Source organism: Syngnathus scovelli, chromosome 2 (assembly GCF_024217435.2).
Source record: "Syngnathus scovelli strain Florida chromosome 2, RoL_Ssco_1.2, whole genome shotgun sequence".
In the NCBI taxonomy this organism is placed as follows: Eukaryota; Metazoa; Chordata; class Actinopteri; order Syngnathiformes; family Syngnathidae; genus Syngnathus; species Syngnathus scovelli.
The window spans coordinates 28,836,245-28,854,760 of record NC_090848.1 but is presented as its reverse complement, the minus strand read 5'-3'; the positions used below and the strand labels follow the sequence as shown (position 1 = coordinate 28,854,760).

The 18,516-nt window shown below is 49.5% G+C and overlaps 1 protein-coding gene across 1 annotated transcript; it reads right to left on the bottom strand.

The window, feature by feature from the left end:
- Nucleotides 1-3,153: 3,153 nt before the first annotated feature.
- Nucleotides 3,154-3,954, bottom strand: LOC137840109 (janus kinase and microtubule-interacting protein 3-like). The gene is made up of 3 exons (XM_068650007.1): nucleotides 3,839-3,954; nucleotides 3,549-3,782; nucleotides 3,154-3,469 (listed from the first exon to the last, which is right to left on the bottom strand). The coding sequence occupies exons 1-2, from the start codon at nucleotides 3,911-3,913 to the stop codon at nucleotides 3,633-3,635; spliced, it is 225 nt and encodes a 74-aa protein (XP_068506108.1). The 5' UTR covers nucleotides 3,914-3,954; the 3' UTR covers nucleotides 3,154-3,469; nucleotides 3,549-3,632.
- Nucleotides 3,955-18,516: the final 14,562 nt, after the last annotated feature.

Here is an 18,516-nt window from a genome sequence, read left to right as displayed (position 1 = left end):
TTCTGATTTATTTAATGGGAAGAAGACTTATTTAGTTTATTTAATCTATTTTTGTTCCCTGGCAAAATTGGATTTGCTGAAATTGTATTTTGCCAAATCTTGACTTGAGACCTGATAGGAAGTATTAAACGCTTAGTTAAATCAATACAAATTGGTAATAAGAGCGAGTAATGTTGGTTGAACCGATGAATGAAGGTTGAAAGCAATTTAAATTATGACTTTGTATAAATACTAGATATTAACAGAACATCTACTGCGCAAAATGGGCAGAGTTTACTTGTTTGAGAAGGAGTGGCTTATTCAAAACTAAGATTTATTTAATCAGTTTGTTCCCAGGCAAAATTGGATGTGATGCAATTCCAAATTTCACCACATGATGGTGCCCAATTTTGACTTCATAGGACGTATAAAACACTTAGCTTGTTACTATGTTCAAGGTAATCAGATTTGTTTATTATTCTAATGGCCTTTTCAAAACTATTCTGGATTACTACTTTGGATCTATTCTACATTACTTGGCAACAACATAGTCTGTAACAGATTAGGCAATATAATCACATATGTTAACTTGAGAGTGCCCACACTCAATCTACTTATCGTGATGTGTTAAATCAATTACTGTTAGACATTATTTGTCTGATAATCTACCAAATCTTTGAATTGAAGAATTTGTGATTTAATTAATAGCGTGTTATTATGTTCAGGGTAATCCGACTTGTATATAATTCTAATGGCCTTCTTTTGAAAACTATTCTGAATTACAACTTTGGATCTTATATTACTTTGCAACAATATACTCGGTGACGGATTAGGCAGTATAATCACATATGTTAACTTCAGTGCCCGCACTGTATTTATTTATGGTTATTTGTTAAATCAAGTACTGTTAGACATGAAATAGGAAGCGTTTAACATGAATGTTATGGCTACTCACCATTGTAGCTCGCTCCTGGTCAATGATACTTGTAGCTCTCTCCTGGTCAATGATACGAGCCTCTTCTTGCAGTGGAAAACTTACAGCCAACAAACACCGTGGAACCTAAAGGAAGGAAATTAAACATTAACATTTAGCCTCAACCAACATTCACAGATGTAACGCAACGCAAACTACACAAACGTAAATCTTTTTAAACACAATGAGTTGTACTTACCGTGTACGCTCTAGACGGTCCACTTGCAAGCAGAAAATAAAGATATTTCTGTTGATAGTCGTCGTGTTTGTATCCGTTGTCTCGCTCAAGGCCATTGCGCCCACAGATTTGAATTTTGGCGACAGTTCAGCCTATTGACGTCATTTCCGTGGTGTAATACCCGCATATCTGAAACGGCAAAGTTAAGAGTAGAGTTAAATAAAGTTTTTAATCAACGCAATCATTTACAACCATTGACCAGTCGAAATAATCGTCGAAATTCGACGTTCCCCCCAAACGCCACACTCACTCGCTTTTCAGGGCAACAAAAGTACTTCTTTTTAAAAACGATGAGTTGTACTTACCGTGTACGCTCTGGATGGTCCAGTTGCAAGCAGAAAATAAAAACATTTCTCTCGTTAGTCGTATGTTACCATCCGCTGTGTCTTTGTCAACATCGCCATGTTCCTACTTCCTGTTGCGAGCCACGCCCACGGATTTAAATTCTGGCGGAAGAACCCGCCCATTGGCGTCGTTTTCGCGTATAGCAAATCCGATTGGTTGGGAAGGGGGCGCGGTTATGCAGCCGAGGGGGTCCTGTGATCGGTGGGATGTAAAGTAGGCGTCGACGTCACGTCCGCGTCACGTGACCACGACGTGGCAGACGTCATATAGCAACCGCTGTTTTGTTTAGTAGACTTACAGTTGTTATGCATTGACATAATGGCGCACACTCCAAATAGATTTGAATAAATTAAATAATTCTTCTGCCCACTCCCTTTTAAACAAGTTAACTATCCCCGCGGATTTGAATTCCAGCGGAAGTTTCGCCCATCGACGTTTACAGTTGTTATGCATTGGCATAATGGTGTGCACTCAAAATAGATTTAAATAAATTAAATATTTCTTCTGCCCACTCCCTTTTAAACAAGTTAACTCTGCCCACGGATTCTAATTTCGGAGGAAGGTCCGTCCATTGATGTCTTGTCTGCGTCACTTGACCACGACGTAGCGACGTCATATAGTAACCGCTGTTTTGATCAGTAGACTTACTTATTATGCGTTGACATAATGGCGCACTGGTTAGCATGTCCACCTCTTAAGCATGATGTTGCGGGTTCGACGCCTGATCAATGTTAGCCATGGAGTGAGCTGAAGTGCATGGCGCTGAAGATTTGAATGTTTGAAATGCGCTGAGGTCTGACATAACAGGCAGAATGGTTTGCCATCACGTTCAACAAAAAATAGAAACTTTCCCACTCTGATAAAAACGTCCTGTGTTCATCTACATATTTCCGTTTTGCTGTGCATCTTTTCTCTGCCATTTCGAGAGCCCAATCGACACTAATAGTTTACTGGAATGTGTTTGCCCATCCTACTTTGTGGAATTTCACCACATGCGCTTTTGACCAAAATACCAAATTGAACTCAAGTGAAGCCAACACGCACAACCCCCCCCCCCCCACACACACACACACACACACAAATGTTGATATGAACATAAAAGGGCCGCATGAATCCAAGCAAAGAGCCGCATGCGGTTCAGGAATTGCGGCTTGGTCAAACCTGTACTATACAACTTTATTTGTATAAAATTTTCACAACAGCTGTCACACAAACAAAGCGGGAAAAAACGAAGACGTGCGTGTTCCGCCCACGCTGGATTTATTTGCACCTTTGAAAAGACACCGTATTGCCGCAGATGTGGCAAAGAGTACTTTTGGGCATCTGAGACGGAAGGATGTCCAAAGCATCATGTCACCTGCTCTGGTCGGCATGGTGGTGGGACGTTGAGGTCAACCGCTTTGGGGTTGGCTGAATCTTTGGTCGCAGGATGCCACACACTTGAAGACAGAAGCAGAAAAGCAGAGCTAAATGCAAAATGTACTCACCGGTGACTCCAATTTTTTTCCCCCCTGAAGAAATGGATGGACGGGTGGCCCCGGCTGGCCGGTGGGACTCTTGTTATTCTGACCCTTTTTAGTGCGCGTTTGGGGCAACAACCGTTTTTTGTGGCGCTCTCTTCTGGTTCAAGAGTGCCCTGCATGTGAATTTGCCTTTCCTGCCTTCTGATTGGATGAGCGCCGGTGTGACGCGGTGCCTCTGTCACCGTGGCGGGGGGTATACGTCGGCATCGGAGCGTCTGCCAACGTCTGAGACCGGCTGGCAGTTTATCGGCGGTGTCGAGTGCGGTGCCGCTGGAGCTCACTCACCAGCTGGTGTTAGGGCCACAGAATGAAGGCCAAGGAGAAGAATAGAAAGAGAAACAGAAACTTCTCCTCCAATTGTTTGATTTGTCTCTTCTGAGCTTCGATGAATTCTTTCAGCTCTTTGTTCCTCTAGGACGGACAAATGGAAAGTGGCCTTCAAAAGCCAGTAAGCGTGCAAGTAAGTGCCGGGCTGGCTTTGGGCCCTTACCTGTTGCGCGCTGTGCAGCAGATCCATTCTCTCTTGGAGGATGCAAGCATCGCGCTCCCTCAACTCGCACATCAGGGCTCGCTTTCATTGGTCCACGGCGCTCCTAAGCTCTTCTCTCTGATCCGCCGTCAGCACGTCATTCACGCCAGCGTGGCTGGCTTTTTCGCCGTCCGTGGCGGGGCAGTCCCGCTGCGGTAGCGCCTCGTACAACATGGCCTCCAGCTCCAGGATCCTCTGGGCCGCAATCCTCGTCCATCAGTGGTCCGGCGGGAGATTTGAGGGCGACTTACCTTATGAGCCTGGTCCATGGAACGCTTCCTGAAGTCCAACTCTTCATCCAGGTAGCCCTTCTGCTTACAGAACATATCCTAGCACAGCTCAAGGTCAGAAATGTTGGGGCACATTGCCGGAGTTCCCCTTGGCTGATGTCGCGTGTCTGTCTACCTTCTCACTTTCAATGTCCAACATCTACTGTTGAAGTGCTGACTTGGTCACTTTGATGTATTCTAACCACTGAGGAAAGGCTGCTGTCACATAAGCAGAATGCGAGAGCGTGCGTGGACATGCGCGTTACCTTCTCGGCTAGGGTGAGAAGGGTCCTGGCGTGAATCATGACCACCTGCTCCTCGTTGGTGAGATTCTGCAAGAGCCCAAAGGCACAGCGTCAACTGTTAGGGTTTTCCAGGTTATCTTTATCGTAGGATTATGTTGGAATGTAAACTATAATGATTAAATCAATCTTGTCTTGCCCTCACAATGCAGAGTAAGATGAAGTGGTTGCTTCCTCTGCTTGATTGACCAGCTGCAGGGGAAGCAATCAAAGTTGTTCTGTTTCCCACAACAGTGTAAAACACCCCCTGCTCTGATCTTATCAGAGGCCGGGGGTACACCAAACCTGTCCACTCTCACCCCCACTCTGTTCCTCCTAATAAATATGCCCTTGCAGGGAGGAGACTTTTAGATTTCATTCCTGTAGCGAGTGATCTCTCCACCTGCAGGTGTCTAAAAGAACTTGCTTGTCTCCCGTGTGGTTCTTGCAAAATAAGTTGGAGTGAGCAAATCTCTAACATTTTGGTGCCGAAACCCGGGATCCCTCATACCCATCATCTGGCTGACGGAGGACGACGTGCTGTACACCGTCGACGGGCCAGCGTCCATTAGCCGGACCTGGTAAAGAAAGACCTGGGAAGGAAATTCTTCGCTGGGCCAGCATCTTAGGTCTGCCTTCGTCTGACAGAGGTGGATTGACGGGACCCGGCAGTGCAACGAACCAGGGGACAAGTAAGTTAAAGGCCTGAAGTTGTGTGATTGTGTTGTTGTGAAACGCGTATAAAAAAACAAAACAAAAAAAACACAGGTGCACGTGAGATTTGGCTTTGGTTTGTCCGAGCTATGAGATACGGCTTTGGTTTGTCCGAGCTATGAGATACAACTTTGTTTTGTCCGAGCTATAAGATTCGGCTTTGGTTTGTCCGAGCTATGAGATTCGGCTTTGGTTTGTCCGAGCTATGAGATTCGGCTTTGGTTTGTCCGAGCTATGAGATTCGGCTTTGGTTTGTCCGAGCTATGAGATACGGCTTTGGTTTGTCCGAGCCATGAGAAAAATACAAAGCGCTGGAGTTTGTGTAATTGAGAGTGTGACTGGTAGGATAAATTGACTAAATAGCAGTTCTAGCATTGATCCACGACAATAATACAGGCTAGTAATTTGTTGAAAGGTCAATTTAAACCTGCATTGAGGATCCTCAAAGAAATAAATAAGTAATAATAGTAATAATAATAATAATAATAATATTTTTTGAGACAAAGAGATTGTAAAACCTAAAATTACTAGAATTAAGATGGGAAATAAAAACGGTAAATCTCTACCTCTTGACGGAGATGAGAAGTACATGGCGAGTAGATTTCTTAATTGTATGCAATATATGCCGAAGTGGAAGAAAAAGTATGGAGTAGAAAGGAAGTTGAGAAATCAAGTGGTAAAGAAATGCAACTTGCTTCTAGAAGATAAATAAATAAAATAAGAATGTGCTGTCCTCGTGTGCATGGGAGGGACCAGCTCATGATCGACCACAGGAAATGGCCAGCCTGTGACGAATCATTGGTGCTGGGAACTACCTTTTGCGTGCGAGAGCTGTGCATGTGTGTGTGTATATGTTAAAATGATGAACATTGGCTAAAGTTTTAGTATAAAAAAAATTTTGCTAGACTGTGGTCTATCCAATTTGCACCGCAGAACAGAAATTATTTTGAAGGATAAAAATGAGAGGAAAAAGAGAGAAATCTGTTTGCAAGCAGAAACTAATCCACACTAGTGCATGTTAAGTGTGGAGCCCACATGAGAAATTCGAAGAAATAAAAATGACAGAACATGCTTTCAGGAATTGGAAGAAGCTAAATTGTGAATTTAAGATTTTGCAATGCTACATTTAATAGGAATAATTGATTGGTTGTGTTATAAGATTATACAAAATTCTAAATGCAAGCTAAATCTGAGAGATTGAGTTCTTCAAATTTAAAAACAAAGAAAAAATTCAGATTAATTTGCCAATTGTTTGTTTTAGTTAAGTTTTTTTTTGAATTGGTGGATTGTTCTACCAGGAAACCTGAGTTGAAAATGATATATGAATGTTGTGTGGTGAGCTTGGATGAATTGGGACCAATGTGATAGAAAGACTCCTTTTTGGAGACTGTGTGTGAGATGCAAATGAACATTGATGAATGATAGCCTGAATGAAAAGAAATTACAGGTTGAATGGTTGAAGTCGTTGGCGACTACTATGGAAAATTAGTAGAGCGACTTTGATGAAAGAGTGATTTTGAGCAGGTTGAATGTTAGAAAGAAACACGTAGCTTTTGGATTGATAATTAAGTACAGGAAAAAAAAACTGGAGAACCAGTAACACATGTAGATGTGTGAACTGGGAAATTGAGAAGCGTTTTGGACAGAAAGTCAAATTAAATGATGATGGAATCGTATGTAGTAAAGAACGCATTCTCCCAAAAAGATTGTCAAGGTGTGAGGTATGGGCGTTGCCAAGCCTCAAAAGGAGGGAGTGAGTAGGACAGATAGTGGAAGATAGTAATAATACAACACTTTATAACAATGAATTTTTGAATACATTTGGTGTTATACTGTGGTATTTTTTTTTTTATTCTGGTGTAGATAGGTTAGCAACACGAGAGATTTAGAGGTTCAAAAGAAAGACAGTCAAAAGAAAACATTTTTGATTTGGACAATTGCAGGCTAACAGGAACATAAGAACGATAAGAACTACGAGAGTTGCAAACAACAGATGAAGTGCAGTCCTTGGCAGATTATATGATCAGGACGCTCAAACTGTGTCAAAGACAAATTTACTGCCGCCTGATCTTTCCTCCTCACAGGTCGACAACCCCATCAATCCAGGAGACTGGGTCTACATCAAGGTCATCAAAAGAAAGAACTGGGCCAGCCCGCGGTGGGAGGGACCGTTCCAAGTTTTGCTTGCTACTCCCACGGCGGTAAAAATTTCTCAACGGCCCAGCTGGATTCACCACAGCCACTGCAAGTTGCAGAGAGTGCTGGACCCCTAATTCGGAGTGGTGGGGAAGGCTGACTACAAAGGGGCCCCATCGTTTAGGGTGAGGCGTCTCAATGTTGGTGAAGAATTCATCGATCCCCACTCCGCTAGGCGAGGGGATGTCCCGGTGTCTCTGCCATCCTAGTAGCAACGGGGCTCCATATGCCAGATGGATCCTCTGCTGCGTTGTGGTTGGAGCGTGCTATGGTCTATTGACTCATCTGAACAGACCAAATGACAATGTTGCCCGTGGTAAACGATGGTCACATGATGAGAACTTTGAAGACTGGTCATGGGACCCCAGAAACCCATACGAAACCAACACTTGGTACCGGTATGTCAGGTTCACTGTGAGAGCTCACACACGGGAGGTGTGCTATGTGTGTTCGAAACTCCCCCCTTCCTCCACGCAAGTTCGCTTGGAGGCCAGAGCAATGAATGTCACTGAAGCAAAATGTATGGCATCCATGGGAGGAGTTGGATATCAGCACTGTGCCGTCACAGTCAAAGATGCCGACCCTTACCGCCCTGGACTTGCTGACGGTGCCTGTGATCAGCTGTTCTGGACAAATCTCAATGTGACTGTTAAAGGACGGACAATACCACAAGTGGCCTACGCAGAGAGACCAGCTGGAGTGAATTACACATGTTACATCCAAGGTAACAAGACCCACGTCTGCATTAACGACGACTGCTCTCCAGGAGGAAACTGGATGGGAGCTTTGGACATCACCGATGAGTGTCAAGATAAGAGAGCCATTTCAGGTGGTGAGGGCTCTCCAACCAACATGGCTACAACCATCGAACGGAACATACTTCATGCAGAATGGCTGGTGGCTTTGTGGTCACAAGGTTTATCCGATGCTGCCCGCCAACTGGACAGGAGTGTGTGCACCAGTGTGGGTGACAGACCACACCTACAGGATACGACATCATCTGCTGACAGGAGCACACAACTCATCTGGACGTCGACGCAGAGCAGTTGCAATCTTTGACCCTCATGACCCTGTCTGGGGTGCGAACGTTCCAGAGGACCATAAAGTGTGGTCTGCCGGAGACAAAGTTGTCCTTGCGCTCTTCCCTCAGATTGGGGTTGGGAAACTATCGCTCTTCATCGAGACACTGAACTATCGTTTTCAATCCTTTGTGAATCTCTCGCTGCAAGTCAACGATGGACAAAATAGAGAGATTCAGGCTATTAGACTGATGGTCTTGCAAAACAGGATGGTTCTGGACTTGTTGACGGCAGCACAAGGTGGTGTGTGCCACATCATTGGGACTTCCTGTTGCACATACATACCAGGAGAAAATGACACCCACATAAACGACGCCATGAATTCGCTGAAGAACTTACAGCAGGCCATGTCTAAAGACAAGGTCCCACATCAGTTTGATTTCTTTTCATGGCTATTCTCTGGCAACTGGTGGCAACTGCTGTTGAAATTGCTGTCTCCTGTGCTTGTTGTGCTGGTGGTGTTGTGCTCGTTTACGACCTGCGTTATCCCATGTTTGAAGTCTGTTGTGTCGAAGTTTGTGTCCTCTACTGTAGCCCAAGTTCATATACAACTTCTTAGAGATGACGGATGTGATGACGATAATGACACGTGGATTGCGTAGATGCGGCTCTGTTGGGCATGTTTTACAGAAACTTGATGATTTAACCATCAAAAATGCTTCGCAAGTGATGGATACAATGATGTACTGTTTCTGTGTTTTTATTTTTATTTTTTATTGATAGCATTCTGGTCGCCTGTGGCACAGGGGCCGTGAAAGAATTTTCCTGCTAATAACATCTGGCCAGCAGGTTTTTCGCTTACACAATAAGTTTGATCTGGGGTATTGAGGTAATGCCTTATCTTCACTGGAAAGTGTTGCTATCATTGTTTGTTGTTTTTATTTTTACTATTCTTCTTTCTTCATTATACATATATATATATATATATGTTTTTTCTTACTTGTCTTTGTTGTTTGGGGTGACATAATCATATGATAAAACAGGAGGGAGATGTTAGGGTTTTCCATGTTATCTTTATCGTAGGATTATGTTGGAATGTAAACTATAATGATTAAATCAATCTTCTCTTGCCCTCACAATGCAGAGTAAGATGAAGTGGTTGCTTCCTCTGCTTGATTGACCAGCTGCAGGGGAAGCAATCAAAGTTGTTCTGTTTCCCACAACAGTGTAAAACACCCCCTGCTCTGATCTTATCAGAGGCCGGGGGTACACCAAACCTGTCCACTCTCACCCCCACTCTGTTCCTCCTAATAAATATGCCCTTGCAGGAAGGAGACTTTTAGATTCCGTTCCTGTAGCGAGTGATCTCTCCACCTGCAGGTGTCTAAAAGAACTTGCTTGTCTCCCGTGTGGTTCTTGCAAAATAAGTTGGAGTGAGCAAATCTCTAACATCAACAAGCTTCTTTCAGTGCAAAGCCTTCCAAAAGTCACATTTGAGCCGCCGAGTCTCGTGGAGTGCGAACATAAGGAGTTCGACATACACTTACGGCGTTATCGCCCAGGATGTCCAGCTTCTTCATCAGATCACTGATGACGATGTCCGGGGGAAAGGCGCAAGGAGCAATGTAAGGTGTTCTGGGACCTCGGGTTAAGGTTAGGGTTGCGAGGGACGCCTTACGGTCCACTTGATGTCCGGGCCCCAACCGTCGATGGGCGACAGCTGCACTGCTATGTCCTTCGGAGGGGTGTGACAGACGACATAGTGCTCCGGATCCACAGGCTTGTAAGTGCCCAGAACAGAGTCTTGCACGGCCACAAAGCTGTACGTGACACCGTGGGCTGCGCGAACTGTGTTATGCAGCATAGTGTGGGGCATCTTAATGTACACTAGACTGTTTGCGGGCGCCGGGTCCACCACCAGTCCCGTTTCGGGTACCGTGATGGTGGGAGAACTGCCCGTTAGCTTCTTGCACAGCTCTGCGTGGGTGTACGGGCGCCCGGTATCTTCATTTCTCACATCGATGTTATGTTCTTTGCACATGGCGACCACTTGTCTCATAGACATCGTTCTCATGCACTCACGCATACTTGGAATACGTTGGACGCTGCTGCTGCCACTGCTGCTGCTCCTGCTGCTGCTGCTGCTGCTGCTGCTGCTGCTGCTGCTGCTGCTGCTGCTGCTGCTGCTGCTGCTGTCCACCGCGGGCCGATGCGAGGCTGATGTAACGGTACTGGTCTGCGGTGAGCCCGAGAGTCTGGCCACTATGGCCGCTTTGTCAACGGCTCTGCCCCTGTCCATGATCACAATATCCGGATCGCTGCACATAAACTGGAGTTGAGTAGTGTTGTATTTTACCAGGACGCGATCCACAGCCTCATCGTGGAGTGGGTGACTCATGGTGCAGTCATTTTCATTAGGCTGAACTGTCTCTTGGAGCGTGCGTTCGGCCGGGTGAAACAACATCTCACACAACGCGTGCTTAGTCAGGGGCATGCCTCGCTCATTCAGGTAAGGGATGCCCTTTTCCGTGCACATGTTCTGCAATTGCCCAGAGCCCTATTACGGTTGCCCGACTGAACTAGATACCACCATGATCGAGACGCCCACACGTTACGAGAGCACCGTCATCGACGCCCCCAGTTGGCCCATTGAACCGACACGGGTTACAGTTAGGCAGTGTGACATATCCACATTGCGCATAGCGGCCATTGTGTGCATACATAGTGCAGCAGGCTCTGGGCTGCTAAGAGAATGCCAGCAGCTGGATGATATTCGAGTTGGGGAGGCAAAAATAACCAGAGGCTATAACCTTCCGGCCGATTTTGTCATCCACACCGTAGGCCCTGTGCTGAAACGCGGCAGTGTCCCAACCACGCAGCAAACCCGGCAACTGATGGGCTGCTACGTGCAGTCTTTGTACGAGGCCATGAACAACCACTTACGCACAATAGCGTTCCCGTCCATCTCTACAGGTGTGTACAACTATCCCATATGGGACGCTGTGCGAGTGGCCATGAACAGTGTGCGGGCCTTTGTAAGGCAACACCCACACGCGTTCGATTGGATCACATTCTGCCCATACAGTGCGGCCGACCTGCAGGTGTACCAGGAGGTGTACGCGCAGTACTTTCCATAGTTGGCCTACACCAGAGCGCTCGGGTCGATCCTGTTGTTCTTGAGCACGTATGCCATGTGCTCGGGCTTGATGAGAATAGTGCCGCAAGCCTTTGGTATGCTGACTCAGCAGCACTCCCACAATATGCAGGTACACACAAATGTGCTGCTGCTGGATGCGCACTCCAGGCATCTTGTCCTTCATGAGCCTGATGATAGTGCCCGACTTAACGTAGTACATGGGTAGCTGGACCTCTGGCCACCCTGAGATGCCGATCACTTTGAGCAGCTTCTCGGTAACAGTTTTACTGTTGTTATAGTCGAGGCCCATGGTGATACGGGCGCACAGGTCCACAATGTACTGGTTCTTTATGTGGGCGATGACCTCTTGCAGCACACTGTTGGACAGTCTATACTCAGTGCCCATGGCGCTGAGTAGTTGCTCTTTTACTGAGTTGCATGACAGTGTGGCCTCTTTGCGCAGTGGCTGCTCGGTGTCTGCCATTTTATTATATAACGCTCTGTTGCCTGAGCAGCTCTTTACGCACATACGCAGCCTGCAGATGCGCAGCGTACACTTTGCTACACACGGCGCCATAGCCGGCCGTGACAAAGAGCTGATCACATGCATTTATGACGCTCTTCATGTAGTACAGGCGGTCCAACGGGTACACATCCTTGGTGTCGCTCCAGTGGTCATAGTCTAGGATCCTGCCGCCGAGGGGCGCTTCAGGCACCCCATGCTGGTGCCTGAGCACGACGTACTCGACGCGCGCCCCGCACACGACCGCGCGCCCCTGAAGCCTCATGCGCTCAGCGAGTTGGGCCTGGGCAGGCATCTGTTTGACAAGCTCCTCTCTGAGGGCGGCATGGTATGCATCCCCTGTGCCATAACGGCACCTCTGCTGCGCCACCTTCTGCGCCTTCTTGGGGTTGCGTATGCGGTACGAGCCCTGGTCATTGCACTCACCGCCTATGTCCTGTACGCTCTTGGTGAGCACAAAGTCATTGTCGGGCAGCGCCCCGGGCACCATGATGGCCGTCATCATGTCGCTGGCCGTGACGTGGGCCCGGGGGTCTTCTTGGAGGATGGCGGTCATGACGGCTGCATATATGTTACGGGCGCACATGGCACTGTCCCGCCTGGACAGCATGACGCCCTTGCTGCCTGTGCGGGTCGTGCCGTCCCTGGCCGCGGCTACATACACGTACCTCTTCTTTGTGAAGATGATGAACTTTGTATAGATGCACTGCTCGAACTCGAGACGCACGGGCTTATCGAAGAACGACGACACCGTGTCGCTGGCGTCGATGGCCAGGTCCCACAGCTCCTCGAGGGAGGCTGTACGTAGCACGAGTCCGTGTCGCCGTAAACCATGGTGGCCCCCACCACGGTCCTGAGAAGCTCGGCGGCTCTCTCGATGAGCTTGCGCCCACAATACGTGACGGTCATAGCCCCGGCCATGAACGGTAGATATCCCCTCTGTGTGCCCATGGTGCCGTACACGGAGTTTGCGCTGATCTTGTACGCCAGCTGTCTCTTCTCCAACACCATGTACAGGTCCCTGTCCTTGATGTCCTTCATGCGACGGCGTATGGTCGCTCTGCTGTCCAACAGTCCCCTGAGCACCTTGGGCAGCACGCCCTCAAACTCTCGAGTGAACCTGTAGCTGAACGTGTTGCACTTTGTGCTGCCGGGCACCATGGCTGCGTACCGTACTTTGAGCAGTTGTATGCGATCCCTGAGACGGGCGCGCTCTTGCTTAGCTTTGGCCGGCAACGCTGCGAGCGAGCACTGCTGCGCCCCTATCTCCCGACCCAAAGCCTCCTTCTCGGCGTACCGCGGGGCATGCTCGCAGCCCTCGTGCTCCTCCCAGGCATACTCCTCGCCGCCGTGCTCTACTATGGTGGTGTAGCATATGTTTTTGCTGATGATGATGTTTGGATACAGGCTAGAGAAGTCTAGGGGTATGACGTTCTTGTACACACCCGGCACGGGCTCGTAGACGTAGGCCCCCGTGTACGAGCCGACCGCTTCGGCTTCGTTGCCGTCGGGTATGACGTATACCTTGTCTGTCACCGAGCGCGGCGTACAGTGCTTGTATATCTGAGAGTACACGCGCACCTGTTGACCCTGGGTGAATAATTGCATGATGGACGTGTTGCACACCGAGGCCATCTCACATAGGGCCAGCCACGTATTGAAGTAGCAGGCGAGCTGGTGGCACAGCAACGTGTCTTTGACACAGTACCTACCAACCGTGGCCATGTTGCCCGTGACGTACGCGTTGAAGATGTCTTTGGGCTTGACAGGGTCCTTGCCCGTCTTAAGAAAGTGGTTGGCCACAAAGTTGAGACTATACGAGTCGAGCTTATGATCCATGGTCACTATGGGCAACAGGTCTATGGTGAGCACGCCTTCCCACTGTATGTAGGCTATCCTCGCATGCCCCATACCCACGGTCTTTTCCAGGGCCAGTCTGGTGGGATCCCAGCCCACACGCCTAAATGTGCCCAGGGCCGACAGCCAGCTGTACCTCTTGATCATGTAGGGTATATCGAAGCCCATTATGTTGTAGCCGCACACTGCAACCACCTGGTGATCCTTGAGGTACGCAACAAACGCCTGCAGGAGGTCGGCCTCTGTGTCATACTGGTACACTGTGCTGTCATAGTTGTTACCCCTGAGCGAGAGCAGGTCGGTCTTGAGTACCTGACTACCCTTGCATAGCACCATACCTATCTGCAAGACCACCTCGTCGTCCTTGTCACTGGGGAACACATTGGCAAACTCTGACTTGACCTCTATGTCAAAGTAGCAAATGGTGGGCGGTGGCACGCCCTCTATGTGGGGGGGCGGCCTCAATGTCCGACTGCCAGTTTGCCACAAGATACTCGTGGTCGACCATGGTCTTTGTTCTGGCTACGGCGCACCGCTGCTGTACGGCCACCCACCCCACTGAGGGTAGGCCTGCGCGTGCAGTTAACTCTAGGGTCTTACTCACCTTTGTTTCGTGCAACTTAAATGTGTGTGCCTCTACGTGCTCTTGTATGGCACGCAGTGCCATGTATCCAGACACCCGCGCCCCAAAGAAAGTGCCTTTACCCTTACCGCCATGCAGGTTGCAGGCCAGCGGTGTTTCGTACACTTTGAACCCGTGGTCGATAAACAGCTTTTTGACTTCGACAGGCTCGCCCAGACACTCTACGTACACCACCTGCCTGAAATTGGGTATCCTAACGCACGCTACCTTAGATGTACGCGTTAGGCCGTACCCTCTAATCTCATAATTTGAATACAGCCACTGGTAAATGTATACTGTGTCCATTGTGCATGCTTAAGTATCTGATGCACTTTGTGCTGTTTCACAAATACAATTTTTTTTATATATAAAATGCCTCAGCCAAATGTCTTCAGGTGCACTGCCAGCCCACGGTCCCTGCGCCGGATAGCCAGCCCCAAGAGACGCATGTCCCCCCGCAGGAGAAAGTCCCCCGCCACACGACGCTCTCCTGCTAGATGCCGCTCCCCCAGTAGACGCCGATCATCCCCCAGACGGCGCTCTTCCACCGGACGCCGTTAAATAACAACATTCTTGAGGCGCACATCCCTCAGCAGTTTGAGGTGGTCGCGGTATAGGGTTACCTCATGGTGCCGTTGAAAGGGGCTCTTCCCGAGCCGTGTGGCACACTCGTGCCTTTCTCGGTTGACGGAGAGCAGCATGGCGACCACACTGACAGCCACTAGAAACCTGACAAACACGGGCGACCCGCTGGCTATGAGTGCGGCAGCTACGATGGTGTAGATAAACACAAATGTCATTTTTTCCTAAAACATACCTTAAAAAATGCCTATCAGTAAACCCCATTCGTACTGCACTCTACACAAGCTCAAGGGTGCCGCTAACGTGGCAGACTACCACGACGGCCAAGACCACTGTCAGGACTGCAGCCACCATAACATGGGCGTTAGCACCGGTGATGGCCCCAAGCCCGACACTCCGACCAACTGGTACGGCAACATATCCACCATGCAGATGTGGGCCATTGCCGCGCTGGTGGCTGCTGTAGGGGTGTTTATCTGGTATTTTGCATCCAGCGGGCGTCATGGCCACAGCCCTGCGCCCGCGTACCCTTACCACCGGGGTGGATTTGAGTTTTAGAGTCCTTATATAAAATATATGGCTGAGGCCAATCTCTGGCAGAATGTCGCTGACGTGTGCGGGCGGGCTTACCCCATAATCCGTGGCAACGCGATGCAGCTGAGAGACGGCCACGATAGCGGTCTGTCCTTCCGCAACTATTGGGCCATGAGGGGCGCGCACATCCTTGCGGACATGCCCTTCGAGGCTAATGACTACTTTGAGACCAGCGAGGGCGTGGTAGTGAACATGCTCAGTGTGTTGCGCCACTGCCCTGATCTCAAAGCCATGCTGCGGGAGTACGACTCTGCCGTGGTCGAAAACCCCTCCGACTACCTCGACCTGCCGCAACTCAACGACTTTGTAACTAACGTTATGGATTCTGATTTCTTCAGGGACATCCGCAAGGACCTGGAGGCTTCGGGCGGCGGTGAGGGCATCATAAAAGTAGTGATAGACAACATGTCTAAGCACCACGACTACGTGCAGACCTTTGCAACAGAACTGATCAGCCACCTCGAGAAGATGTCACCCGAAGAGTTGGCTCAAGTGCTGGCCCGCTTCAAGACCATCGGCAGCAGTGCCGGTATCGACGTAGAATCCATGTTTACGGGCACATGAACATAACAATGTCATCAGCAACAACACAAGTGTTGATGACATTTACCCTGCATGCATGATGTGAAATGACAAACCAGCTTCACATCAGACTGTGAACAGATCCCTGTCCAAGAGCAGGGCTTCACCTGCGGCCAGCACGGCGCTGCGCCACGCTGAACTCTTGGTGCCCGTCACCTCGCCCAGCCTCCTCAGGCACCTGCATTCCTTCCAGTACCTGTAGTGTGTGTCCCTGCTCCGGAGGAGAAAGTAGCGACCGTGCACCCTAATTATGGGCTCCACGCCTGGGATGGCCGCGAGGCGTATACGACCATCTCTCTTGAGCCTGCGGACGTACCGGCACCTGTTGAAGTCCTCAGCGTACAGTTCGTAATTAACTCTAAGCATGTGCTCATCCAAGACCCGGTCTATCTTGGCCTTGTCGTCATCGTCAGCATACTTGGCCGTGGCGTCACACGTGCGTACAAATCTCTTGATGCGTGCGGACACCGACCCAGCCGTACTGTTGTCAAACACCAGGTCACACAGCTGTTCCCGGGCATAGTCTAGCCTCGGGGCCATATATTCCTCGAGGGTAGTTTCGTGCATTTTGAGGGCCTGGTCCTCCGACAGCTTCGACACTCTAGCCCAGCCGTGAGGAGGGGGTGGCTGGGCCTCAGGTCCCGAAAGCATGGCAATGGCCACGTCCACCAGGCGTGTGCCCTTGCTCGGGTCTCTATTCAGACCCAGCATACCTACAATCTTGTCGATGTACACAGACTGCTGACTCGTGGCCATGGGCAGTCCATCCAGGGTCTTAGCGTTGGTGTAGTACTTCACCTGTTCCTCCACCTCCTGCAGCTTCTTCCGCTGCTCCAGTGTGAACATTTTCTTTAATCATCATCCCACTCGATATCATCCCCCATCACCGGTACGGGCACGTGGTTAAACTGCGCCGCGGTCTTGGTCCGTTGAGAAACATATGTGGCCAGGTCCCCGCACGTGGACCCCATGAGCCTGGGTGCGTATTGCATGTATGTTCTGACTGTCACGTGGCCGGTGATCTCATCCCATGATGCATGCATGACCTCTGGTTGTCCCTCATTAGACGTTCTGTACATGTCAAGTCCCTTCTGGTGTGCCACGACAAGGAATGACAGGTTCCAGTTGACCAACCTATCTTTGACGTGTTGCATGCTATTCCCCGGTAATCAGAAATCAGAAATCAGAAAACCTTTATTGTCATTCTACATAGTACAATGAAATTGGAGACCTCCATCCAGTGCATGAGGTAGACACAAGTAACATAGTCAAGTAATCGACTAGTAGAAAAGTAGATGAAATAATCAGAAACAGTAGTGCGGACAAAGTGCAGTAGTAGTGCAGGAGGAAAGTGTCATCAGTGTCGGCTGGAGTTGAGGGCGGCTATGGCTTGGGGAAAGAAACTGTTTCTGAGTCTGTTTGTCCTGGTCTTCATTTGCCTGTAGCGTCTTCCAGAGGGCAACAGGTCAAACAGGGCGGAGCCAGGGTGGGAGCTGTCCGCTGAGATGGCCTTAGCCCTGCTGAGGCAGCGGGTAGTGTAGATGTCCGTAAGGGAGGGGAGAGGGCGGCCGATGATCCTCTGGGCTGCCTTCACCACTCTCTGCAGCTTCTCCCTGTCAGCGGCGGTGGAGCTGCCGAACCATACTACGATGCAGTAGGTCAGTAGACTCTCGATGGAAGATCGGTAGAAGGTCAGCAACAGGTCGGTGTTGAGGTTGTACCTCCTGAGGACTCTCAGGAAGTGTAACCGCTGCTGAGCCTTCTTGACGATGGTGGTGATGTTCTCTGACCAGGAGATCCGGTCAGAGATGTGGACGCCCAGGTACTTGGTGCTGTGGACCCTCTCCACCTGCTCGCCGTTGATGAAGAGGGGAGTTGGCTCAGGGCTGTGTCTTCTGAAGTCTATGATGAGCTCGTTGGTCTTCTTGGTGTTCAGAGCGAGATTGTTCTCAGAGCACCAGTCGACCAGCTCCAGGACCTCCTCTCTGTAGGCTACCTCATCGCCATTGGAGATGAGACCGGCCACAGTGGTATCGTCGGCGAACTTGACAATCCGGTTGTGTTTGTGAGCCGGTCTGCAATCATGAGTGTAGAGGCAGAAGAGGAGGGGGCTCAACACACAGCCCTGTGGGGAGCCGATGCTCAGCGTACGGGTGGAGGAGAGGCGGGAGCCAACTCTCACAGCCTGGAGTCGGTTGGTCAGAAAGTCATTAATCCAGGCACATGTGAGAGAGGGGAGTCCGAGAGTGTCCAGCTTTGTGGTGAGTCTGTCCGGGAGGATGGTGTTGAATGCCGAACTGTAATCCACAAAGAGCATCCGGACATAGCTCTGCTGCTGCTCCAGGTGGTTCACCGCACAATGGAGGGCTACGGCGGTGGCGTCTTCTGTGGATCTGTTGGTCCGGTATGCAAACTGGTGGGGGTCGAGGTGTGGGGGAAGATAATCCTTGATGTGCTGAAGGACCAGCCTCTCAAAGCACTTCATGATCACCGGAGTGAGGGCCACTGGCCGGTAATCATTCAGGCTAGAGATGGCCGACTTCTTCGGCACTGG